The following is a 25542-nucleotide window of genomic DNA, read 5'->3' as shown; positions in this document are numbered from 1 at the left end:
TGATACAGACAACTTTTTCTCACTACACTATCAGCTACTCTGTTAAATTAATGTAAAAAAAAAACCATCTTGTTTTGTGCTTTGTAAACCATCTGAAAGGGATTTATATATTTATCAAATGTCTGTCTGGGGTATTGTGTCTAGCTGTCAGTGTTCTGGTGAATGTGGCATTTGCCAATGTTTCCTCATTAGGTTTTAATGAGAAATAAAGGCTCAAAGTTCAATTATTTAAAATGTATCTTGCTTTGGGCAGCACTTATTCTCATCTCCATCAACATCCTGACCCACACAATCCAGCACAGTGACTAACAGGCTCTTGCCAAGCTTGTTAAAACTGAATGAATCAGCCTACACTGTTCATTTGTTAAATAATTCACTTGTGGGTTAAACTGGTTAAAAAATAAAAAAATAAAAAAATAAATAAAAGTTAGTTTCAGATCAATAATTTAGTTAGTTATTCTGCAACTCAGATGTATTATTTATTATCTAGGACGACTTACAATATAAGTGCAATATAAAGTGCAAGAATATAGTTAAGTACAAGGCATCAAACATTACAAATTCAAATTTACATTATACAAAAGCAATTAAAAGTATAATACATTCTACAACTTCCATTTTCCACAGGTAAGTACAGTAAGTGAGGTCATCTATCCTGGTAAGTGCTGTCAAGTCAATGTAGCATCTTTGCGTTAAACGTAACCTATGCCCTAATACTGCAAGATGTAACAAGATTACGGCGGGCGGGAGGGGTCATTCCTAGTGCAATGTTAAACGCACACAGACGTGGTCGTTTTCACAGCGCCGGACTTACCCGCGGCTGCGGCTCCCTCTCCGGGGTCAGGTGTGGCGGCGTCGCCAGGCCCAGGTTCGGCAGGGGGCGCCGGTGCGGACCGGGCGGCGTTTCTGATCCACTCCCGGGCCAGACGCAGCTCTTTCTCCGAGCGCAGGTACAGGGAGCGCAGGCGGTCGTTCTCGCGTTGCGCCCGCACAGCCTCGCCGTGCCACTCGGCCACGCTGGCCTCCAGCAGGGCGCCCGCCTCGGCCACGGCGCGCTGCAGCACCGCGCCGAGCTGCGCCTGGAAGCGGCTGTACCGGCTCGCCGCACACACCGCCATGTCTGCCCTGGAGGCCCGACAGAGAGAGACGAGCGGACGGGTAACCGAGCTGTCCTACCCGCAGACTCCCGCGCATACAGCTGCTGACAAGCAGTGCTTCCGCCCCTTGTATGATTTTACCGTATATTAGCGAAAATGAGTATCCATATAGTTTTTTGGAGGGGGGATTAAGAGACTTAATTTACAGATTTAATTATTCAGATAACATACAGTAGAAGGTATTCATTTCAGCGTTCATTACGCAAATTAACTTGAAAGGCTTTTGATTCGCCCGGTGGAAAACTACAGATGCAGATGATACTAAAATAGGTGGCTCAGCAGATACAATCTCGGCAGCACAGGCTATTCAGAGGGACTTAGATAATATTCAATGTGGACAAGTGCAAGGTATTACATGCAGGTAACAAAAATGTCCACTATAATTACACTATGGGAGGAATAGAACTAGATGAAGTAACGCATGAGAAAGACCTAGGAGTCTATGTGGACTCCTCACTTTCTCCATCCAAACAGTGTGGGGAAGCAATAAAAAAGGCAAACAGAGTGTTAGGGTATATTGTCAAAAGTGTAGAATTGAGAACAAGGGCAGTGATGTTCAGACTGCACAATGCACTAGTTAGAGCTCATCTGGATACTGTGGACAGTTCTGGGCTCCACACTTCAAGAAAGATATCGCTGCTCTAGAGGCAGTTCAGAGGAGAGCAACCAGACTTATTCCAGGTCTGAAGGGAATGTCCTACTGAGAGACTGAGGAACTGAACCTTTTCACCCTGGAACAGAGGAGACTACGTGGGGACTTGATTCAAGTCTTCAAAATCATGAAAGGCATATACCACATCAAACCAGAGGAGCTTTTCCAGATCAGCAGGGACACACACACCCGGGGACACAAATGCAAATTGGGCTTCAAGGCATTCAAGACATAAAACAGGAGACACTTCTTCACAGAGAGTTGTCACAATCTGAACAAACTCCCCAGCGATGTGGTTGAAGCTGAAAGTTTGGGAACATTTAAAAACAGACTGGATGGGATCCTTGCATCACTCAGTTATTAATGGCCTCCTCTCGTTGGTAAACTTTATGTTGTGCTAGTTTGCTCTCTGCTACGGTATATTACGGTAGAATCTTTAAATAGCACATTGGAAGTCTGTTGTGGTTTTCTGCAGCATGAGTTTGTTTTGGAAAACAGCCAGACTCTCAACTGTAATTTTACATAATGCATTGAACACAATTATGGGTTCATGTTATTGAAATATATATTTAATTCGGGTTCAGGATACATTTTAAATGGTTTGCCTGTATTTATTGTCATTTTATTGATCAGAATAACAGAACCAGATGGCGACCGTTATCTTATGGAGCTGCTACGTCAAGTTTGCGTGTGAAATCATCCAGCAGCTCCATTCGACTCCACCACGACATAGTCCGCAAGGAAAAAGCAAAGCAGCATTGTGACGAGGCTGCGGAGGAGGAGCTGGAAGTGGTCCAGGGGCATGGAAGTCCGTGACTGGTATTCTGACACACCGATAAAGAGACTCTCAACTCGTCATCTCTTACCTGCATTTGTAGACCAAGATGGGAACAGGTGATACTTCCAGGCAGTGTCATTAAACCCAGGGCTGTCAGACCCCGGTCCTGCAGAGTCAATGCCCAGCTGGGTTCTGGAATTGTTTTCTCCAAGCCATTGTTGAGCACAGCACAGCACAGCACAGTAGGGTACAGTAGAGTACAAGGGTCAGTCTGTACCATGGATCCGTCAGCTCATAAAACAACTGCCCTGGAAATAATTGGAATACTCCGAGGTACCATATGAGGTTTATTTGCAGACAAACTAAGGGTATCAACCTCCAATGTACAATACTTCATGTAAGTCAGATGTATAGTGATACACACAGAGAATGTACACACATGCAGACCTGTGAGAATGCTGCCATCATCATCATCATCAGTGTACTGCAGTGGTTCTCAATCCTGGTCGTGGCGGAACACTGACCCTGACCCTGAAGTAATTTCCAAATTCAGAGCAATTTAATTATTTTGAAGAGTAGAGGATTTAAGTATAAAATTGTATAAGGAAATCATCTTATTTAGGAACCAACTTTTTATCAGATACACAGTTTAAAGATTCAGATGTAATCAAATGACTTCAATTAAGGGTTCAATTAAGTAATTGAGAGCTCAGTTGGAACAAAAACCAGCAGGGTCAGTGTTCTGCCACGACCAGGATTGAGAACCACTGGTGTAGTGCACAGATAGCTTTCATAGCAATAAAAAATGACCACTCAGGATGACTCAATACAATAATAAACTAACACCAAATGGACAATGTATTTCTCTGTTTTTTAGGACAAACTCTCCCACCCCCTCCTCATAATACATCCACAACATCAAGGTCAACTGAGCAGTAATTCACTAACATTGAACAGTCAAGTTACTTAATTTTAGGAAATTGTGTAATGTATTTGCTTAAGGTCAATGTTTAATGTATTATCATCATCATCATCATAAGGCAATTCACACCCCTGTCTCTCTCTGTCTGGTTTCTGTCTGCCCGTCTGTCTGTCCATCCATCTGGTCTCTGCCTCTGCATACAATGGAATCAGGGCTAATATGGGGTGCAGTGCCTAGTTTCCCAACCCTAGTCCTGGACAACCCCCTACCCTGCTGTTTTTTTTTTTCTTTCAACCATTAATTGAAGTAACAATCTGCTTAGATTTGACTTTTTAAATTGTGTACTATAAGAGTTGGTTCTGTAATAAGTTCTTTATATTATACTCCTACCATTTAAAATAATTAAACGGCTCTGATTGAGGAATTATTAGTTCAATTAAGTAATTGAGAGCTTGGTTGGAACAAAAACCAGAAGGGTAGGGAACCCTGTCAATAGAGTGATGTCACAAGAACTCCTCTCCTGGACCAATATATAGCGACTGAATTAGAGACCTCTACACACAGCAGCCAGTCTACCTGTGAATCATTAGAAAGCGGAGGCCCAAGTCAGGGCACAGCAATCATACCACACCCAATGTCAGCACCAATAAGAAACGGATTGGATAGTGTTAAGATTTTCTTTTTTCCCCACAACTAAATACTGCTCAGCCAACCTCAAACAGCTAGTTTCATAGTTCCAAATTAGCACTGGATTAGTCTAATACCACCCTACATACAAAAAAACAATAGGTAGTACAGTACCAGTGCAAATCTGAGTCTGTGCCACCAGCCCCTGCGATGAGGTAGTTCACGGAAAGTGAAAATAAAATGAATAAGGTGACAGAATACAACCAACACTCCCCCTCAGACTCAGAGTGCATCCACTGCCTTCAAAGTTTCCGCTGCGTCTGTCTGAGTCTCTCCAGCCTCTCCTGCCTGGGTGTGCGTCTGCTGGTGGATCTTCAGGTAGTAGAGGCGGGTGAAGCTCTTGGGGCAGCAGTCGCAGGAGTACGGCTTCTCCCCCGAGTGGCTGCGCACATGCGTCTTGAGGATGCGCACGTCGCGGAAGCTCTTGCCGCACTGGGGGCAGCAGTAGGGCTTCTCTCCCGTGTGGATGCGTTGGTGTGTCTTGTAGTCCCCCGAGCGAGTGAAGCTCTTCCCGCAGTGGGTGCACAGGTAGGGCCGCTCCCCCGTGTGGATTCGCAGGTGCTTGGTCAGGTCCCCCGACTGGCTGAAGCCCTTCCCGCACAGGCTGCAGCGGTAAGGCCGCTCCCCCGTGTGGACTCGCCGATGCGTCTTCAGGTCCCCAGCCCGGCTGAAGCTGCCGCCGCAGTCCTGGCAGGCATACAGCTTCTCCCCTGTGTGGATGCGCTCGTGCCGCTTCAGGTCGCCCAGGAAGCTGAACATCTTGCCGCACTGAGCGCAGGAGTAGGGCGTCTCCCCCGTGTGGGTGCGGCGGTGCATGGCGAGGTCGCGGGCCTGGGCGAAGGTCTTGCCGCAGGTGTCACAGGCATGCTTACGGTCGCCGTTGTGGAAGCGCTCATGCGTGCGCAGGTAGCCCACCGTGTTGAAGCTCTTGCCGCACTGGGGGCAGGTGTAGGGCCTCTCCCCGGTGTGGATGCGCTGGTGGGTGGTGAGGGCCCCCGAGTGGCTGAACCCCTTGCCGCACTGGGCGCAGGAGTACGGCCGCTCCCCCGTGTGGATGCGCTGGTGCCGAGTCAGGGAGCCTGACTGGCTGAAGCCTCGGCCGCACTCCCCACAGCGGTAGGCCTTCTCGCCCGTGTGGATGCGCTGGTGCACCCGCAGGTTCTCTGAGCGGCTGAAGCTCTTGCCGCACTCGCCGCAGCCATACAGCTTCTCCCCGACGTGGCTCCTCTTGTGCTTCTTGAGTTCTGCCAACTGGGCAAAGCTCTCCCCACAGTGAGCACAGCAGTGCCCGCCGTCAGAGTCCTCCGGCATGGCCTGCATATCCGCTGGCCCCCCGAACCTCTTCCCACACAGGGTACAGCACTGGGAGTCTGCTGGGGACGGCTCTCGTGCTGTGCTGTTCACCCTTGGAGTCTGTGAAGGAGGAGGAGGGGGGCCAGGGGATCCAGAGCGCTGTTGTCCACACTGCCCAGAAGAAAGAGTCTCCCCGTCCCCCTCAGAGACACAACCCTGTAGCCCTCCACAGTCTTGGGGGTGAGTTCGTTGCAAGTGCTTCCGGAGGTAGACCTTAGCCGGGAAGGAGAAGGGGCAGCTGGGACAGGGGTGGCCAAGAGTGGGCTGCTCCTCACTGCCATCTGCTGATAAGAGAGAGAGAGATGGTGAGTTTATTTAGTGTCAGTTCAAACTCAAGATTTATCCCAGGCTGTTAAGAGTTGAAGGAGGATGAATAAAATGAAAATATTTGAAAAGATTAGGAAAGAAAAAGCAAAAAGGTTAAAAACAACACATTAGAACCTCTTTAAAGAGAGAAGCATGTGTTCCAAATACCTGCTGGATGGCACTTCCTGTCCCAGATGCAGTCCCAGGTGGCGCCAAGCCCTACAGCGTAGTCGTCTGCATACCATACCCGCAGCTCCTGGCCAGGTGGTATGGGCCTGCAGGAGCGGAAGAAGACCCCATCCCAAGACTGGAAGGCCACCAGGTTCTGCTCTTCTTCCCACCTGGCACACCTCACAAACCTGCAAAGGGCAGAGGCTGCATAAGTAAGGCCCTCTGGCAGTCTGCTGCTCTCTCTCTTTTTTTAATTAGTTTTTTCCTAGAAGCTCACAGCATCATACGAAATGTGATTTGATTCTTGGTTGGCAGCCATTAAAAGACAGGGATTACCACAAGCTGTGAGTTCCTACTGAACAGCAATGACACACACACATACAGAGCTAGTGAACAGCAAAGACGCGCACACACAGCTACTGAACTGTACACCACACACACATTTACATAACACTGAACATGACACCCACACATCTCCCTCCTGGCCTCACCTCATCCAGTTGGAGTGCTCCTCCCTCTGCCCATCGACGAACTCCTGCTGCCCGCTCTCCTTCTGTATCTATTCACACATGCAAAACAGCAACTGAACTTGCAACACTTGTTGACAAGCTACAGATTTAAAAGCAGCAGTATTTTCTACTATTTCCAATATTATTATTATACCTATATTAATAGTATACAATACACCCTTAATACAAAATATTTAGTTCCTTTCAGGATGTTACACTTTGTTAACTAATCTAATTGAAACTAAATACTGACATTTTATACTCATAATAATAATAATAATAATAATAATAATAATAATAATAATAATAATACCCACTCACCACCCAGGAGTAAGAACTTTCCATGGCCTCCTCCTTGCCCACTGTCTCCCCCTCAAAGGGTCCAAAGTGCACCCCTGTGGGGATGAGCCTGTCCTGGGTCCACACCCCCAGCCCAGCCCCAGGACTCCCCGAGGGCCTCACAGCCAGGCCTGGGGGTAGAGTGAGTCTGGCATGCTGCGGATCCCCCTCCTGGACTGGGCTGTTCGTGAGGACCACCGCAGAGCCGTGGACTTCACAGCAGTCTCTGAGAAACTCCTGGCACTGCTCGCACACTGAGAACGGCAGGGTGGGACACCCAGAGACAAGAGACAGGACACCAGGCATGGGGTCAAATGCACATGCCAAAGTCCTTTCAACATGTTTAATTACCTAAATTGATTGATTGACCCAGATTAATAGGGATGGACACATGATGGAAGGTATTATGACAAATATTTTAAATTGCATTTGATCCTACGTATACAGCACACACTATAATCACTGCTGCTTACAGGGTCCACACACACTGACATGCACACACACGCTTGCCTCCATGCGCACACACTCTTTAGGGAAAGCCTTCATCCAGCAGTGGATTGACAAATGCTGCTGCTGAAGATGATGCATGCATGTATGTACATTGGCTCTCAAAAGTATTCACCCCCCTTGTTATCAGTTTTTGAGGACAGCCTGATCTAGGCAGATTCACAGTTGTGCCATATTATCTCCATTTCTTAATTTTAAAGAACCTTATTCCAGATTTGCACTGAATGTTCCTTCATCTTCATGATGTAGTTTTTGTTAGGAATTGTACTGACCAACTGTGGGACCTCCCAGAGCCATTCAACTAATTACGTGACTTCTAAAGACAATTGGTTTCACCACAGCTCAAGCAGGTGTCATAGCAAATGGGGTGATCACTTATGCATTCAATTATTTTATGTTTTGTATTTCAATTTGCAGATTATATTTTTCACTTTGACATTAAGGACATTTTCTATGTTGATCAGTGGCAAAAACTCCTGATTAAATCCATTTGATTTCATGTTGTAACACAATGAAATGTGGAAAAGTCGAAGTGGGGTGAATACTTTTGAGAGCCACTGTATGTATGTATTGGAGGATGGTAATTGGACTAAAACAGTAACACTGCTAGTTTCTGACGGAGGATCTCTCTTAGCGCTTACACACTGACCCCATGGCTCACTGGACATGGGAGATTCTGGTGGCATCCTTACCTGTCTTCACAATGACAGACTCCCCCTCCTGTTGCCCACTGCCACCCAGGTCCACCTCAGACCCTGGCCCCTCGTGGTGGGAGGGGTCCTCTCTGGTCCTGCAGACTCCGATGCGCACTGACTGTCGGGGGGGCATGGCGGGGGCTTTGGTCTGACCCCACCTTCGCTCAGTCTTGGGCCCAGCATTGTCATAGAGATCCATCCCCAACTCCTCCTCGTCTCCCCTCCCCTCTCTCTTCCGCTTCTGTCCCCCGGGCATGCTATCCCAGTCTTCAGGCGTCCCCCTCTGCTGTGCTTCTGTCTGGGACTGGTCAACTGGTGGACTGGGGACCAGGTCATCACGGGGAGGGGAGGGCTCCGGGTCCAGGTCCCCTTTAACAGGGACGTACGAGCCATCCTCAGTGAGGTAGATCTCGTTGGCACCGGCCAGGCCGCCACGGTGGTACCCTAGCTGGGCCATCATTAGAAATCCTCCTTGACCAAACTCTGAATTGGGAATGGAGCCAAATCTAGATGAAACTGAAACCGAAGCCTCGCTGCCACACAGGCTAAATCAAACCCACCCCACCCAGGCCTCTCCTACCCTGCCTGCGTGCTGGAGCTTGCTACAGGATGAGATATCCACAGCTCTGTGGTTTATCTGCTCATCGCTGCTCTTGGATGGGAGGCATTCCATTGCAGTTCTGCTTCTTTCAACACAACACCAGCGAGCCCCAGAACGCAGCCACCCAGGAAGGGGGTTGTGGAAGAGAAGTCAAGACATCCAAGTTGGGAGCAGCTGGAGCCAGGGAGAATCTTTTGTCTTGTACTGGGCGGCTCTGCGGCTCCTTCCTCCCCGGAGACGGGCAATGTTTAGTGGATCTTGAGGTGTTTTAACAGGCCTGCTCTTCTGCGGTGGTCCCTGGTTCCCGCCATCCTCCAGCTGCTGTGAAGACAGACAGGGTCATGATCCTGATCAGTCCCTTTCCCTTAATCATTACCAGACCATAATTCCAAACATCTAGCCCTCAAGTTCTTATTGGGCAAAAAATAATTTCACATACACTCAGAATTGCAAAGGCTTCCATTGACAAGATGGTCAGTACAGCATGATGTGCCTGTCAAAGTGATTCTGAATGCCTCACACAGTGATAAGTTATTCGATATAGCAAGGGAAGGGATGCAATAATAATAATAATAATAATAATAATAATAATAATAATAATAATAATGTGCAATACAAGTTGGATGTTTTCTGTGACAGTGAAACTAATCCAATCGGTGTTAAACAACGCAGCCATAGTAAATTGCACTACTTTCTTAAACTGCGCTCACATTCATGTAATCTAAAACGAAACGTGATAAACAAAGAAGGCAATGCCATGCTTCTCATTATGTAAAAAAGCCATTTGCACTGGATCTTATTAGTACCATACAACATATATATATATATATATATATATATATATATATATATATATATATACACCCTTAAATTACATACATCTGGATTCCTGTCTGCCTGGTATTATTGTAGGCGTGTAATACTACATTTAAATTAGTCTTTTTAAATTCTGTGAATGTTAATGTTGTACAGCCATAAAAGCAACATAATTACTGTAGCCCTCAATGTAATAAAATGCACTGAACAATCGGGATATATGATACAAATCAAAAACTTGTTTATGTATTTATTTGCTTTCTTTCCTTAGCGAATAGTTAAGCAAGAGGGGTGTGAGAGGTGTGGTATTGCACGGTGCTTTACATTGAATAATTTCTCACTAGTCTGCAATATAACAGTCTACCCCCCTATTGCAGCGTGAAGTCTCTCCCTGCGGCCTCCACGTCTGCGCGCCGCATCACCGGGCTAAAGTCGCTGGGCTCCGGCAAGAACACTCACCTCCTCTGCGGCCAGCGGCGCTTCCCAGCCGGGCAGACGAGGACCTCTGTTAACACAGGGCGGGTGCACCGCAGAAACCAACAAACGGATCCACAACAGCGCCGTCGCAACCGCCGACCCAAGACCCAGTGCGGGACAGCAGAGCAGGACTGGGTCGTGTGTGTCGGTGCTGTAGGATCAGGTGGGTCTCACTGCTCAGCGCGGCGGCGCGCACTGCCGAGTCAGCCTGCGTGACGTGGGGGGCAGCGGGACCGTCCCCGGCCGGAGCACGGAGGAGGCGGGCATGCGTGGCACGCAGGTACGCTCTGTAATGCTTATTCATTTGATTATGTGAAAGTCTGCCATCGAATGCATGAACCAGTTCAACTCCACCGTGCAAATAATGAGATCCATCAACTGATCACAATTACTTTGTATTGTATCTATGAACAATTCTACTGTTCCCGACGTCTTAACTACGACCTAAAACAAGACTGTGAGATTGTCCAAAATGCTGTGTAGTGTCAACAGTAAAACACACACCAGCCAGATTCCTCTGACCCCAATAGTGAAATAAATATAATTGTATTGATAGGGAAAAAATATGTCATTTATTTAATCTCTTTCATATACACATTCAGGCGCTTATAAAATTAGCTTCTTTCTGTGTTATATTGATTGCAGATTATCATGTGTAGTTAAGATAAAATCCTATTAGCTAATTAGATTTAGCTTTTTTATTTAGGACTATATGTGAGCCTGCTGCTAATATAAACATAATTGTCTCATGAATGTTTTCATGTGATGATGCATTTATCTCCTACGTTTAAGTCTCATGTTTCACTGTAGTCACCACCTTAACTTTTACTTGGCCAACACATAAGAACATAAGAAAGTTTACAATCGAAAGGAGGCCATTCGACCCATCGTGCTCGTTTGGTGTTCATTAATATCTAAGTGATCCCAGGATCCTATCCAGTCTATTTTTAAATTTTTCCAAATTTTCAGCTTCTATCCCATCCCTGGGGAGTTTGTTCAGATTGTGACGCTTCTCTGTGTGAAGAAGTGTCTCCTGTTTTCTGTCTTGAATGCCTTGAAGCCCAATTTCCATTTGTGTCCCCGGGTCCGTGTGTCCCTGCTGATCTGGAAAAGCTCCTTGGCATCACTTTGCTATTAAAGCAGCAAGCAAGATAGACTTAATTGTTTGTGTAAATCGACTAGTGTGTTTGATGATTGACCTCAAAGCCTTGGGGATTGCAAAGCACTTTAATATACCTCTTAAAAAATACAAAATAAACCGTTTAATTAATACAGTTATTTTGAAAAGCAGAGCATTATACATAAACCACTATACATTACTATAAACCAATACTGTACTGAAAAAATTGTGTATAATTCACTGTACCTACCTATTTGCATACATTACAGTTTGGGGTTAATTACAGACACCAGGCTGTGCAAATATTGAGGGATTTACTCGTGGAGTGATGTCTCTATTTAGACAGATGTTTCTTCATTTCTGCCTCCTTATTTACGCTAGGCTATTCACAGGTAAGGACATACACTACTTTTGTCCAGACACTACATGATGAGCAGCATCCCTCGGTACTCCGACATAAATCTCTAGTTATTTTACGGGAATGCACTCGCTGTCCCGACTTTGTGTTCCATCCTGCTTCTTTCAAAACAGAGACACACATTTTAGGCGTTTGCAGTTGGCAATCTTGGAAAGTCTTGGCTGGAGAGCCCGGATGCTGCTCACTGCCCCAGCACCCAGCCATGCCCCCTGCATCCCCACGCCTGCGATCAGCTGGCACGGGAGGAGGGCTGACTGTGACGTAAGTGGAAGCTGCGCACGCATCTTTTCCACGGAGAAAGCTGCCAGGCTGCCAGAGACCCGGGGAGAAAAGACGGCACGGAGGGCACAGGACGGGGGACCCGAGACGGAGACCGGGGGTGTCCAGGACCCAGGGCAGGCGGCGGTGGCAGCGAGCTCGGCTGTGTGTGAACGGATCTCCGGAGCTGCAGGACCAGGAGACAGAAGAAGCTCAAGCGGAGAGAAGCAGCGACCACGGGTAACAGTTATTAATTGGTGCATTTACTTCCTCCCTCTTGGTCTCTGTGTGTTACTGCCTCTCCGTTACTCTATCTGGTGTGCATGTAATGGTATAAATAGGTCACAATAACTGCACATCTTTCTAAATGTGGAGCTATAGATTCAAATGTACAAATACACTCGCATACATGAAGTCACGATTATGGGGCAACCTCGGGATTTGTGTGAAATCTTACGTTTCCTAGAATATATGGTATTATTCCCCAGCTCTTCTCCTGTAGAGAGAATGGCCAGTTATCATGCCTCAAAGCACAGTAGACATAGATACCCTTAACACGGGCAGTTATTCTGCAGAGGAGGGGTATGGAAAATGTATTTTTCATACAATGTTATACTGGAGCCCAGACCACAGCCAATGCACTGCAAAAACAGGAGAGAAACAGGAAACGCTGTGCAAACAACAGTGGGTGAAACAAGTAAAGCGATTCACTGAATGACTAACACAGACTTACTGATTGACTGATATGCTGGCTGCCTGGCTGACTTACAGGGTCTGCACTTGCCTGTGTAATTCTACTGTTGTAGTATAGCCCATCTCAGTATGTCCCTAAAAGCACAGCAGTGCCGACTGAAACCACCGTGAAAACGCAGCCACTGTCCGCCTCCAGGATTTTGTTGCCGAGCGATCTGATATGGGATATTTGGAGCAGAAGTTGGTTTAGGAAATGATCTGTCTCTCCTCCTTTTTCAGTTTCTTTCCTTTATCTGTCCAAGCTACTCTAATCTACACACAAATCAATGTTTCTTCCTTTTGTTCATGGTGGGCTGTGTGCCAATCAGTGGGCAGCAGTGTGGAGTTGCAGGCAGGGCTGGACACCTGTAACCAGGGGTTTGTGTGTTCAAATCCCACGCTGAGCCACATTACCGCACCCCTTGAGTAAAACTGCCTGTTGCTGTATGACATTTAGGGTTAAAGCATCTGCCAAATGTGTGATGAAGAAAAATATAATTGTAACTTGCTTGCTTGTGAATGCGTAACTATGGATACAAAAATTGTAATATTTGATCTTCCCGGGAACCATGGTAACGCACTCTACATTCCAGTCAAGCCATCGCCAATTCAGGGAAGCAAGTGAGGTTAAATGTATCCATTTGTATACATATGTTTGCCTTTGAAATGAGTCATGTATGTGTCCAATAGATGGCTGATATTCTTTCTTAGTCAGAACGATTGGCCTATAATTGAGACCAGCAGTGTACATTTACAAATTAGAGCCGGTGACAACCTCGCTGAAACCCAAATATAAAAGGAAGTTGACCAAAAAAAAACACATACTTTGTATTCAGTTGTGTCCCTCTCTGTGTTTAGATACTCTATGTTTGCACAGCTCTCAGGTGGGTCTTGTATTTGTCAACTGGGATTCACACAATCTGGGGACACTTTTTCAGACGTTGCACTGAAAACGTGTTCTCCGCTGCTGTTCTCAGTGCTGTACTTCTGTGTCGTCTCTCCCCCAGGAGCTGTAGAGGCCAGCGCTCTCCCTGACTCCCACTGGGCAGCAGCAGCATCACTGTGGTCAGGAGTGGTGCTCCAGTCTGAGGCAGGACACAGGGCCACCAGGGGTTGACTGAGCAGCACAGTAGGAGACGGAGTGAAGAGGAGGTCAACTGATTACAGGGAATCAGTATGGCAGAAGCAGGATTTCAGTATTTTATGCAGGGGCTCAGTACACTGGGGCCTGACACAGCAGGGTCTAGGTTTTCACCTCCCTGTGTGAAAAGAGACCCTGAGCTGGACTCCATCCACACTGTGGGTCTCTCCAGGATCCAGTGTCTCAGCACTGCAGAACTGGGGCCCCAACCCTGTCTTGTCTCTGACTGGATTAAGACCGAGATGGAAGACTACACAGACTACATTAAGGCCGAGCCAGATCCTGAGCTGCAGTCCTACCATGGTACAGAGCTGGGCTGTTATAAAGCACATTATGAGAACTGTCTAGGGTCTGACCACGTTAAGACAGAGACTGACGGACTAGACTACATTAAGTCTGAACCAGACCCTGATTTACAGCCCTTCCTCAGTGTGGCCATGGACTGTTATGAAATGCATTATGAGCCACAGAAAATTAAAACAGAGGGCGACGGACTGGATTACGCCAAATCAGAACAGCACACGGAGCTGCAGCCTTTCTGTAGTGCAGATCTGGGATTCAGCGAGCTACAGTACGAGCCCGGTCTGGAGCCCGACTACATTAAGGTGGAGATCGATGGGCTGGGGTGTGCGGACGTGGCAGAGGTAAGAAGGCGGCAGAGTGAAGAGAGACTCCAGCAGCACCCAACTGAGGACCATCCGGAGGGAGGGGTCAAACTGGAGCCTGAGGAGGAGGGATGGTATGAGCTGGATTGTATGGCTGACGAGAGCGGAGCGAGGGGGGAGGACCTGTGGGCACAGTGCAGACAGCAGCAACCTGGAACCCCCAGCTCCCCCAGGGCACAGCCCCCCGGGGACCTCCAGGACAGCCACTGCTGCGGCCAATGCGGGAAAAGCTTCAGCAACCTGGGGAACCTGAAGACGCACACGCGCATCCACACGGGGGAGCGGCCCTACAGCTGCGCCCAGTGCGGCAAGAGCTTCCTGCAGCTGGGCAGCCTCAAGCGTCACCAGCTCATCCACACTGAGGAGCGGCCCCACCGTTGCGCCCAGTGTGGCAAGAGCTTCCGGCACACGGGCAACCTGAAGAAGCACCAGCGCATCCACACGGGGGAGCGGCCCTACTGCTGCGCCCACTGCGGCAAGACCTTCAACGAGTCAGTCAAGTTAAAGGACCACCAGCGCATTCACACTGGGGAGAGGCCGTACAGCTGCACCCAGTGTGGGAAGAGCTTCAGCCACTCCAAGGACCTCCGCACGCACCACCGGACTCACACGGGGGAGCGGCCCTACTGCTGCGCCCAGTGCGGCAAGAGCTTCACCACTCTGGAGGGCCTCAAAACCCATCAGCGTGTGCACACGGGGGAGCGGCCATATCCCTGCACCGAGTGCGGCAAGAGCTTCAGCCAGTCGGGGCAGCTGAAGACGCACCAGCGCGTGCACACGGGGGAGCGGCCCTACTGCTGTGCCCACTGCGGCAAGAGCTTCAGCCAGCTAGGGCAGCTCCAGACCCACGAGCGCATCCACACCGGAGAGAGACCGTACAGCTGCGCTCAGTGTGGGAAGAGCTTCATCAACTCCGGGGATCTCAGGATACATCAGAGGACCCACACCGGGGAGCGGCCGTACTGCTGCACCCAGTGTGGGAAGAGCTTCACTCAGTCGGGGGGACTTAAAGCACACCAACAGATTCACCTGAGGGAGACAATCAATACCACAATGGCCAACACAACAGATAGACTCTGAACTGTGAAGGTGTGAATTATAACACAAATGTGTGCAACTTGAATTACAGTTGGCAGTCCCCATATTGGAATCATGAGATTTCGTGACATTTAGTATTTATTTATTTATTTATTTATTTATTTATTCATGAATGTATTTAATGCTATATGTTAAAATGTGTATGTAATCCTGTTTTAATACATTTTTTAAATAAAAATGTAAAGTTGCTCTGTTACAAGTCTATTTTTGTAGTTTTTTGTTATGATATCAATCAAATGTTTTTAAGTGTAAGAGAAGGGGGAGGGGAAGTGAATTAACCTGCAAGGAACAGTCAATGTTAAATAAAACTGCATTCTGTGTAAATACTATTTTATTGTATTTAGTATTTTTCATTTCATAAATAAAAACAATTCAATTTTTAATACTTATGATTAAAATCTTTAAAAAATCAATCCTTAAAATCACTTTAAATTTTTAAAATCTGTGATTTTAACAAAAAACAAAACAATTAACTTCAAAATAAACGTGCCCAAAACAACAAAACAAACGTGATTAATGCAAAACTGCACACCAACATAAAAGTCAAATACATTGAAAATAACTGAAAATGCATTGGACAAAATAAAGAAACAATTAAAAAGGTAAAATAAAAAACAAACAAAAAAGGTCCAATGCATTTAAAATTAAATCCAAAACGGTCAATGTATTTGACAAAAAAATATAACAAAACTAAACCAAAAAAACCCTAAACAATTAGTGGTTTAAAAGCAACTAAATCTTTAAAAGCAATTAAGATTCATTTTTAAAATCTTTTTTAAAAACAATCATCCATAAAATATTTAAAAGATCTTGGACTCGGGCTCCAGCAGGGGGAACTGACCGTCCCCGGAGGTGGGTCCCATCATGGGATCCTAAGCTCCCCCAGATCTTGTATGTGCCAGTTCTTATAGGCTTCCTCCTTGCCCCTCTGATGGACCTCCAGATTGACATAGTCCCTTACGAACACCATGCCCCTCCGCACGATGACAATCGGGTCCAGCTCCTGCTTGTTGAACAAACAGATGTTCCGTCCCTCCCACAGTGCCTGCTTCACTGCGCAGACGACACGCCACCAGCACCTCAGGGTGGACTATTTTTTCCCCCCTCACTGACATGTTAAGGCTGATTTATACTTCTGCATCTCTGCATACATGCACAGGTGTCATAAACAGACGTTCGCACAGCTGTCTGCTAACATACTTGCAAGTTCCGATGACGCACACAAATAGCATCCTGCATGTGCAGATCTATATTGTCTTGCTATAAATAGCTAGAGACTTAACATTAGAACATACATACACACGTCTCTGCGTATGTGAACTTCTCCTGCATATCTGTTCTTATATGTTAGTAAATATTTGAATTAAATACATATATGGAGGTGATCGCAGGTTATTACAACTTGAGACATCCTTTTGTGCTCGCGTCCCCTATGGCAGTTTAACATGCGTGCGGTCTTGTATATGACAACACGCGTATATACTGATTGGTGTGGGAACAGAACCGCTTTTGACGAGAGTTTTTGAATTGTTACTGCCCTCTACACATTTTACACATGATATGTCATTTGTACTGTAATTTTTACTGCAATTTATGATCAGATTATACTTTTTGTATATTCATGCCCCTGAAAGAACACTATTAAAGCATGGGGGTTCAAATGGACTGACATTTGCAGAGATGCAGGTACTGTGACTAAAATCAATTGCAAATATTGTTGTGAGTTTGAGAAGAATCTAAAAGGTTTAAGGAACTATAGCAAAAACTTTATTGATGGGAAATGTGGATCTTGGGGATATGCATAAAAAGGGCCTGCTGAAGACTAAACCAAAAACACTGGATGAAATCTTTAAAACTACACCTCTGGGGAGACGTTTTGTTGGAGCATAAAGTGCTGAGAAGGCAGGAAAACATCTCCTACATGCTGGCCAAAGAGGAACTCCCATTCAGGTATTAGTACTGTAACATTGTATTTTTAAGATAACCATGATAATAAAAATAAATAACCATAAAAATAAAACAATGTGCTCCAGTATTAACATTTTCCTCTCCGTGTGAAATTTGGGAAAAGTAAACTTAATTACTTGATCCCATTTAAAGGAATTGGACCCACAAGCTTTGGATTGGCATCGTCACTCAGGATAGAAATCAGTACACTAGCCCACACTCAGTCATGGTTGGTCACAGACCCTCCATGTGATTCAACCATAGGGTCTGTGAGCAGAGATGGATAGTACTGTGCAGGATTCTGGAAAGGCTACACTAGTACTACAGGAGAAGAATGGAAGACTTGGTGGTATAAGTTGGGTACAGGGATGAGCATAGGACAGGCTACCATCTACACAGTCCCACACCTGCAACATGCAAGCATTCAATAACAATTAATGCAAATATCTGTAAAATACATTTCACAATCTAAAATGCATGCAAAGTAATGTAGATGAGAATGCACATATGATATGTCATGAGAACAAAACAAAACAAAAAACACACCACTTGTGATCATTGGTACACAGATTAAGTAATTGAGAGCTGAGCTGGAACACAAGCAGGACAGTGAGGGGCCCACAGGACTGGGGAAAACCAGTGGCTAAAGGGAAACTGAACTGAAGCCGTCTCAATGCAATGCCTCTGGGCCAATAGAAGAGTCACTCAAAGGCTTGTCTCCACCACAGCATGACCCCTGCAACAACTAGGACCAGAACTGCAAGCAGAACCACCACAACTGGGACGATGACGGCAAGATCTGGGCCGGGCTCTAGGTCTGCAGTGACCAGGGAAGAAACCAACAGAGAGCATTAGAAAGCTGGCAGAAATGTTTTCACTAGTAGTGGAGCTACTCGACAGGGCAGAACAGAGCTTTTTTTTGTGTGTAGTCTTCTGAATACACTATATCAGGGCTGGCCAACCCTGTTCCTGGAGAGCCGCAATCCTGCAGGTTTTCCAGGTCTCTCTAAATTACCAATCAATGGATAACTTGAACACAGGGACAGTTTGCATAATTAAGATCCACAATTGGTTCAATTAAGCAGTTGACGATCTGGATAGAACAGAAACATGTCGGCTGTAAGCTCTCCAGGACCAAGGTTAGCCACCCCTGTATTATATATTTGAGTCTAAACTTAGGGCTGGGCAACCCTGTCCAAAAGCTTTAATGTTGCCTTTCTTGACCTAAATGCAACTCTTACTGTATCACTTGGCTGTCTAGAAGATAAGCCAGGGGAATAATTGAGTGCTTAGATAACAGTATTCTGGTTTTAATATTACTACATCTATTATTAGATTCATAATTATAATAAATCTGTCACCACACAAAACTCTAACCTTCAGTCAATGGGACTCTCCCCCTGACAGAAGCCAAGTCTCAGCCTCACCCCAGTCAATGACCATCTTGTTGTCCAGGCTGGTGTGGTTGACCTGGCAGGAGTAGGTATGCAGCCACTGTTCGTCCTCGTCCACAGTCAGGGTCTTTCTCAGCTGGTAGGTCTCGTCTCCATTGGGCAGCACCTCCCCACCCGTCACCTTCTCTCCCGGCACTGGATGCCCGTCTCTGAGCAGGGTCACCTCCACCGTCCGGGGGTAGAAGCTGGTCACTAGGCAGGTCACGTCAGTCTCACCCTGAGCAACTGATCACCTTGGGATGCACTGCAGTACAACAATTATTGATTACTTAACAGCCTTCAGATATCAGTTAAAGGAAGGTAAGACTGGTCAGTGATGTGTGTGCTGGAAGAAAGTTCCAATCAGATGCATTACATGCACAGGAAGAAGAGCAGAACACAGACCTCAAAAGTATTAAGCAGGTATGATACCGTTCTACTTCTCAAGGAAGTACAAAGCTTATATATCCATTCTGGGACATACCCTCAAGGGGCTTGAAATTTTATGAACAGTGTCTGACTGGTCATCTGATCAGATGGGTAGGCTTATTTTAGAATGCCAATGAAATCACTGCTATAGTCATTTAATATTACCATTATTACTCATGATTAATAATTATCCTCTAAATGACCAACTACAATGGAAGGTCATTTGCCGATAGCAAAGATAAGTTTAAACAATTCAACTTTAATAAGCAGCAATTACAGAATGTAAGTTGCTGAAAGGGAGTAGAAGTTCCCTTAATTCATTTTGAAAGAATGCAGGCAATTAATAGTTACTGTTAGAAAACTCCAGGGTCACAGCACAAAAGGATTTCTATTTTTCCTCCATGTGTTAATTGACAAGATAAACCGCAGCCCCTTTTATTTTAATGTACGTGCTGATTTCAGTAACAGTGTAAATGTTCTCTGTAAATCTCTGGATAGCGCACCACTGACTAATAAAGTCCCAATACATCAAATGAGAATCAAAGCAACTCAAATGAAGAACAAAATACCAGAGCAATAGGTACACGAGTGCACCTTTCCTCATGATGCTGTTCTTGCCGTACTGCAGGTACTTCTTCAGGATGTTGATGCAGGCTGGTCTGTAGATGTGGATCAGACCCAGTTTGGTGGCTTCCAGGTGCAGCTTTTCGGTGACGGACTGTGGAACGGCGGCAGTCCAGGAGTGGCTCTCGCTGCTGTAGCTCATGAAGTCCTGCCCATCATAGGCGTCCCTGACCCAGATACTCACTGTCCCGTCATCATCCAGCTCGCAGCCCACCAGCCTCTGGTAGGTGTGAACTCCTGCAGGACACCAAACACACAACACAGCTGAAGCACTGACACTTTACACACAGGGAAGAGCAAGAATCACTACTTATTAATACACTTATCAAAATACAAACACAAACCTAAACCTGTCTTTATTTCAATTGCAACAGACATTCAAACTGTTAATCATCAGCAGTAATACACTGCCAATGTCATACCTGTGCAAGACGAGTCTTCTCAGCACCTATGACAGCATACACCCCCTTATCTATCCAACTACAGTTTCAGAATGGATTACTTGTCAGTATGGAGCTGGGCATGCCTGGAGGACAGAGCCTTTCCTCCCCATCTCCTGGGGTTGGCAAGGCTCTCATCTGGTCAGCCCACTCACCCTCTGTGGTTGAAGCGTGGCATGATGTTCCGCTGCAGTAGTTCAAAGTGACCGCTTGTCTCCATGTCCGCCTGGGTGTCCGAGGCTGCATGCCAGTCCTGGCGCTACAATCTTCTTCGAGTCGCTGTCATAGTACTCCATGTGTACGTCATCCACCATCACCACAGCCGTTACTGTTTGAAGCTGGTCTGCTGGCTGTTCAACGTGTGCAAGAAGCACAGTGAGTGTGAGCCTGCAGAGGAACGAGAGACATGAGAAGCAGTGTTAACCACAAAGAATTGACAGAATCTTAAAATAGTATTGAATTCTTAGGAGAGATACCTTCATCTGCACAACATAAGTAGAATAGTAGGCAGAGTGTAGCAGTCTCAGCCTCCTACATGTTTTGCACTTTTATTTCAATTAAATACACACCTTTCACGTCTGCATGTTTTAATTTGTGTTCTCCCCCTCCAGTCCCCATGCAGTGCATGTTTTAATTGAATAATTGATTGGAGTACTTAAAGCCCCTGTGTCGCCAGTGACGGGGTGGCCGCTCCCGGGACAGTGCAGGCGAGAGGACGGGCGGAGCAGCAGTGGGGAGTGAGAGCGGACAAGGGAAGAAAAGCTTAGGTCTTATAATCCCCACTGCTGATCCTCTCGCCTGCACTGCTCGCTGGTTGTTTGTGTTTGTGTTTTGTGTCTTTAAAATTCATTTTAAACTTTGTATTTTAATTGATTTTAATCAAACAAAAACATATAAGGGCTGAGACTGCTACAAGAGCATTCATTGTGGAATTAATGTATATGAAAATTTCCCAGAGCAATTAGGTGGGAGCAGTTTGTGTGCATATTTGCTGTATTTTGAGGTAACCACATTTTAAACTGAATACAACAATTTGAAGAGTTTCACGTTACATACAAAAATATTAAAAATATTAAAAATAAAGATTCTCATGTTTTTTTGTTTTTTTTTTAAAGCTGCTTTTCTTCTCGTAATATTGTACATAGGTAATAGGTAATCAATCCCCCACCTGCATCATAACAGCATGATCCTTCACAGAGTTCATTTCTGTTGTGTAACAGCTTGTGTACAAAGCCAACAGAAAGACCAGAGGCGCAGCTTGTGAACAGGCAAGGCAGGCAACTGCCTGGGGCCCCACGCCATTAGGGGGCCCCCAAGGTTATATATAACATAGCCTAATGGTGATGAACCCAGCAGACTCTAGAAATCGCCACTGAGAAAGACGTTACTCCAACAGACACTTCAAATTAAACAAAGCGTGTGCAAGGAGGATCTCTTCAAAACACTGCACAAACAGACAACAACTTTCACTTCTGTGCGGAATGTACTGAGGCAGCAAGTGAAAACGCGGTACGACTTTGAGACCAGTGCACTGAATTGAGAACTAATATCCAGTACTTTCCCAAGGATCAATCCCAGCTGCGGATTATTTATAACCATACTGTGACAGGCCGCTGTCTGTCATGGCACGGCTGCTGCTGACATCTGCTGCTGAGGTGCTCATGTGCCGCAGCTGTGTTGTCGCTCCCTCGCTAACAGGCTGCGGACTCGCGGCTGTGGGCAATGAGCACCGAGGCGACTGTGACATCAGCGGCAGCTGTGCTCTGTCTATTTAATCCCTTTCCCTCCCCGACGGGGGCAGCTAACCGCCAAGAAAAGGGACTGAGACCTACAACCCTAACTGCCCGGAGCCACCTATTTTGTGTGGACGTTTTTGTTTTGCTTTCCTTATTTTACCCCCTTGTGTTTGTCCCCTGTGAACCCCAATAAAGCACAGACACCAACGGAACCCGAGACTCTCTCCCTCCTTGTGTCCGGATTTTACACATACATATATTAATATGCATGCATATATATTGTCAATGAAGAGACCTATAGGTCAAACATATCAAGGCTCGAGATCGCTACAGTAAGAGGCCTGGGCCTTAGGGATGCAGTAAGATTGCTGCATTGTGGCATGGGAGAATGGGGTTTGAGTCCCCGTCACGGCCAGAACCCCTGGGTCGTTACAATATGTTATAGTTTACTAGTAATGTTTACACAATGTCCCTCTCTGTGTTATGATAAACTCGTATCCTGATGGATTCCAAAACGAAATCAACATCTACGTGTATACAGGGCCTTGCAAATGTATTCAGACCCCTGACCAATTCTCTCATATTACGGAATTACAAATGGTTGTAATTTCGTTCAGTTTGATTTTATTTTAACACACTCACAGTCAAAATCAATTAGTGTAAGGTGACATTGGTTTTATGTTGGAAATATTTGTAAGAAAAAAAAGTTGCTTGCACAAGTATTTAACCCTCAAACAATATTTGGTATTTGGTAGAGCCACCTTTCGCTGCAATAACAGCTTTAAGTATTTTGGGGTAGGTATGTACCAGCTCTGCACACAGTGTTGGAGTGCTTTTATTGATCTCCAAACAAAATGCATCTGAAATGCCCCACCACATTTATTAAATGCACTTTTACTTTGTCCTTTAAACATTTTTACAGCACCTTTCTGAAGTCAGGGCATATTTTGATTAGAGTACAGGGCTATTAGGGAATTCATGTAGACATGGCTTCAGATAGACATTTAATGTATAACGTCTTACACCTGACTATTTCCACTTTTCACCACTAGATGTCTTCATATTACCATCCGTCTCTCCCCTTTGCCTGGCTTCCTCTGTTGCACCTTATTGAACCTGCTTTACATTTCACGTTCAATTAACACACATCTGTCCCCAGTTACCTACCTCTTCTCATTCTCTATATAGTCTCCTTTGTTAGCTGACCTCTTCGTGAAGTCTTGCCAGTATTTCCTCACTGCATTGCCGAGCCTTGGGTTAGTAAGCATACTAGTTACTGACCTTAGCTTTCCCTTCCTCAACCTTGCCTTCCGGATTACCCCTCTTGTATTGAATTCCCCATCGCCTGACCTCCTGCTTGTTTACAGAACCGATACAGATCTACATGAATTCCCTGATAGACCTGTATTCATGGACATCACTAGACCCCTTTTACTGGGGTACGTCCCCCAGTATAAATCTGCTGTGCCCCAGTAAAATCTCAAGTTTGAGTTTTAACAAATTTACTTTGTCAGTGCTTTCATTTAGATTGATAATCCCGGAAAAAAGAAATTGATGTAAATGCAATGCAATCACCCAATCAACGCTTGTAAAAGCAAAGCAGTTGTAGCGTTGGCCTATTTATTCTGGAGTAAAATAACGATTTACACCCACCCAGGGTAATGTAATCGCTGCCACCACCTTCAGTATACCAGGGAGATCCAGAAGGGTGAGTAATACATATACAGTCGATGAGGAGGAATCGGGGAGACAGAAGTAAATAAAAACAGCCTTTATTAATCACACAACAAATAGCCACTTACTTTAAGATCCCTTCTACCCCTTTTACTTCCCTGCCTCTACAAACTTGGGATGGAGGTGAAAATAAGTGGACCTCAGGGAGGTCCTCTACAAACCCAATAAATACAATACATGAAAACAAAACCAAATCACAAACCACTTTAAAGATAACCCATTACCAAATGGAATACACACAACTACCAATACTAATACTAAACCCCACAAGCTACCCTCCCAATAGGCCAGTCATTCAAACCCTCACCCCAAATGAGAGTGGCTACTTAGTGGCTCAGTTAAAAACAAAAGTAAAGGCCATACAATATAAAAACAATTGCAAGCAAAACAGTTTGGGGAACGGGTAAGGTTAAAAAGAATGTCCACTCACATAGTTCACACATTACTCCAATTGCGCTTTGCCCAGTTCTTTAAATTCCACTCCTGGCTTTGGTTGGCAGACGTTGCTCGCGCTCTGCCTGCCCACGTTCAATCCAGCACGCTTCCAATAACTCCTCCAGTCCCCCTCTCAGTTGAGATCAGATTGCCATTGTCTTCCGACTTTGGACTGTCCCTCTCATCCCCCTCGCTTCTTTCCATCGTACGCAGCTCTCCCCTTTCATCCCGATTCACCAGGACTGAGTCAGAGGGACACTAATTAGAGAACCAATGGCAAATTGTGATCACAACATGGTTAGCTTTGTGGCATTCTTTCCAAGTCTAAAACAATTCTTCACTGTCCACTATCTGTGTGACTCATGAAATGCCACACAAGCATCCAGACACTCACTGTCCATTCGTCTCCACTGGATCACCAGAAGAGCAGCTGCTGCCACCGTGAGAGCGGCCATTAGGAATAAAGACACCATCCACCCAGAGGGGTCAGGGAAGAAGTCCCCTGGAGAACAGAACAGCAGCATTAACCCACAGGAACTGACACTCAGCTCCTCAGACACTGGCCTGATGCCTACTGATGAAGCCACACAGCACTGGGACGAGACTGTGGTTCTAATGAACCTGGAAATCCAGTTTACAGACACAAACACAGGGCTACAGAATACAAAAATAGATCTTACTTTATTAATAGTCTATTCTAATTGTCAAATTTAAGCAGTTTGTACCAAAATGTATATTTAAAATCCCTCACACAGTACCATGCGTACGTCAAGACTCTTATTCTATTAGTGGCTTCTTAGTCCAGCGTTTCAGGTTTCGTTCCCAAAGCCAGTGCTCGTACTGCACAATGTGTATTGAGGGCCGGGGAGGGCGATCATGAGACATTTTTATACTCTCATGTGGTTTAGAGCTTCCAATGTACCTGTGCACATCTAGCCGTTTGTCTGATGTCTGTTGCAGCAATCCATTCACCTTTTACAAGTATATAAATAGAGTTTCATATTATTAGTAGTAGTTTTATTGTTAGTTGTACTTGTTTAGTTGTAGTTTATGTGTTTGTGAGCTTAAAGGGTTAATGAAAAACACATTTGTGTACATTTGTATTTCAATCATCAAATATTTACATTTTAAGGCAATTTCAGGTGTTAAAACATCATCATTCAAATCAGGTACCTGGGAAGGGTTTTCATTATTCCATCTGGAGTTGAAGTGGTTGAGCATGAAAACAGTCAAAATAGTGTGTAAATATGTAATACTCACTGGGTATGTGCAGTTGGGCGTCCCAGTCTATTTTAGGATCTATGCTTCTAATCAGGCAGGTGAAGACAGTGGACTCCTGTCTGACTGGGATGGAGCTGCTGA

The 25542-nt window shown here is 45.6% G+C and overlaps 2 protein-coding genes and 1 long non-coding RNA gene across 5 annotated transcripts; 2 read left to right on the top strand and 1 right to left on the bottom strand.

Moving 5' to 3' along the window:
- The first annotated feature begins 1166 nt into the window (after window positions 1-1166).
- On the top strand, window positions 1167-3396 carry LOC136767982 (uncharacterized). Its single transcript, XR_010821929.1, has 2 exons — window positions 1167-2189; window positions 2443-3396. It is a non-coding gene; the product is annotated as an uncharacterized LOC136767982 (long non-coding RNA).
- Window positions 2922-10212, bottom strand: LOC136767752 (zinc finger protein 271). Of its 3 annotated transcripts, none has more exons than XM_066721727.1 (6): window positions 9953-10212; window positions 8074-8998; window positions 6857-7128; window positions 6518-6585; window positions 6024-6214; window positions 2922-5830 (listed from the first exon to the last, which is right to left on the bottom strand). In XM_066721727.1, the coding sequence occupies exons 2-6, from the start codon at window positions 8534-8536 to the stop codon at window positions 4419-4421; spliced, it is 2406 nt and encodes an 801-aa protein (XP_066577824.1). In that variant the 5' UTR covers window positions 8537-8998; window positions 9953-10212; the 3' UTR covers window positions 2922-4418. The 3 variants fall into 3 exon arrangements, with proteins under 3 accessions (XP_066577824.1, XP_066577821.1, XP_066577823.1); XM_066721724.1 differs by having other exon boundaries at window positions 2922-5833; window positions 9953-10210; XM_066721726.1 differs by having other exon boundaries at window positions 2922-5833; window positions 8074-8995; window positions 9953-10210.
- A 1353-nt stretch (window positions 10213-11565) lies between these two features.
- On the top strand, window positions 11566-15705 carry LOC136767781 (zinc finger protein 852). Its single transcript, XM_066721779.1, has 2 exons — window positions 11566-12006; window positions 13506-15705. The coding sequence occupies exon 2, from the start codon at window positions 13675-13677 to the stop codon at window positions 15382-15384; it is 1710 nt and encodes a 569-aa protein (XP_066577876.1). The 5' UTR covers window positions 11566-12006; window positions 13506-13674; the 3' UTR covers window positions 15385-15705.
- The last annotated feature ends 9837 nt before the right edge of the window (window positions 15706-25542 follow it).

The sequence above is a fragment of the Amia ocellicauda genome, chromosome 14, assembly GCF_036373705.1.
Source record: "Amia ocellicauda isolate fAmiCal2 chromosome 14, fAmiCal2.hap1, whole genome shotgun sequence".
NCBI classification, from domain to species: Eukaryota; Metazoa; Chordata; class Actinopteri; order Amiiformes; family Amiidae; genus Amia; species Amia ocellicauda.
The sequence above is the reverse complement of the archived record's forward strand: the minus strand, read 5'-3'. Positions and strand labels throughout refer to the sequence as shown.

Excerpts from the sequence above, each read along its gene's own strand:
- LOC136767781 (XM_066721779.1), top strand. The coding sequence starts at position 13,675 with ATGGCAGAAGCAGGATTTCAGTATTTTATGCAGGGGCTCAGTACACTG.
- LOC136767752 (XM_066721724.1), bottom strand. The coding sequence starts at position 8,536 with ATGATGGCCCAGCTAGGGTACCACCGTGGCGGCCTGGCCGGTGCCAAC. Across the intron at positions 7,129-8,073 it reads GTCTGTCATTGTGAAGACAG|TGTGCGAGCAGTGCCAGGAG; the intron begins GTAAGGATGCCA and ends TGCCGTTCTCAG. Across the intron at positions 5,834-6,023 it reads CAGGAAGTGCCATCCAGCAG|CAGATGGCAGTGAGGAGCAG; the intron begins GTATTTGGAACA and ends CTCTCTTATCAG.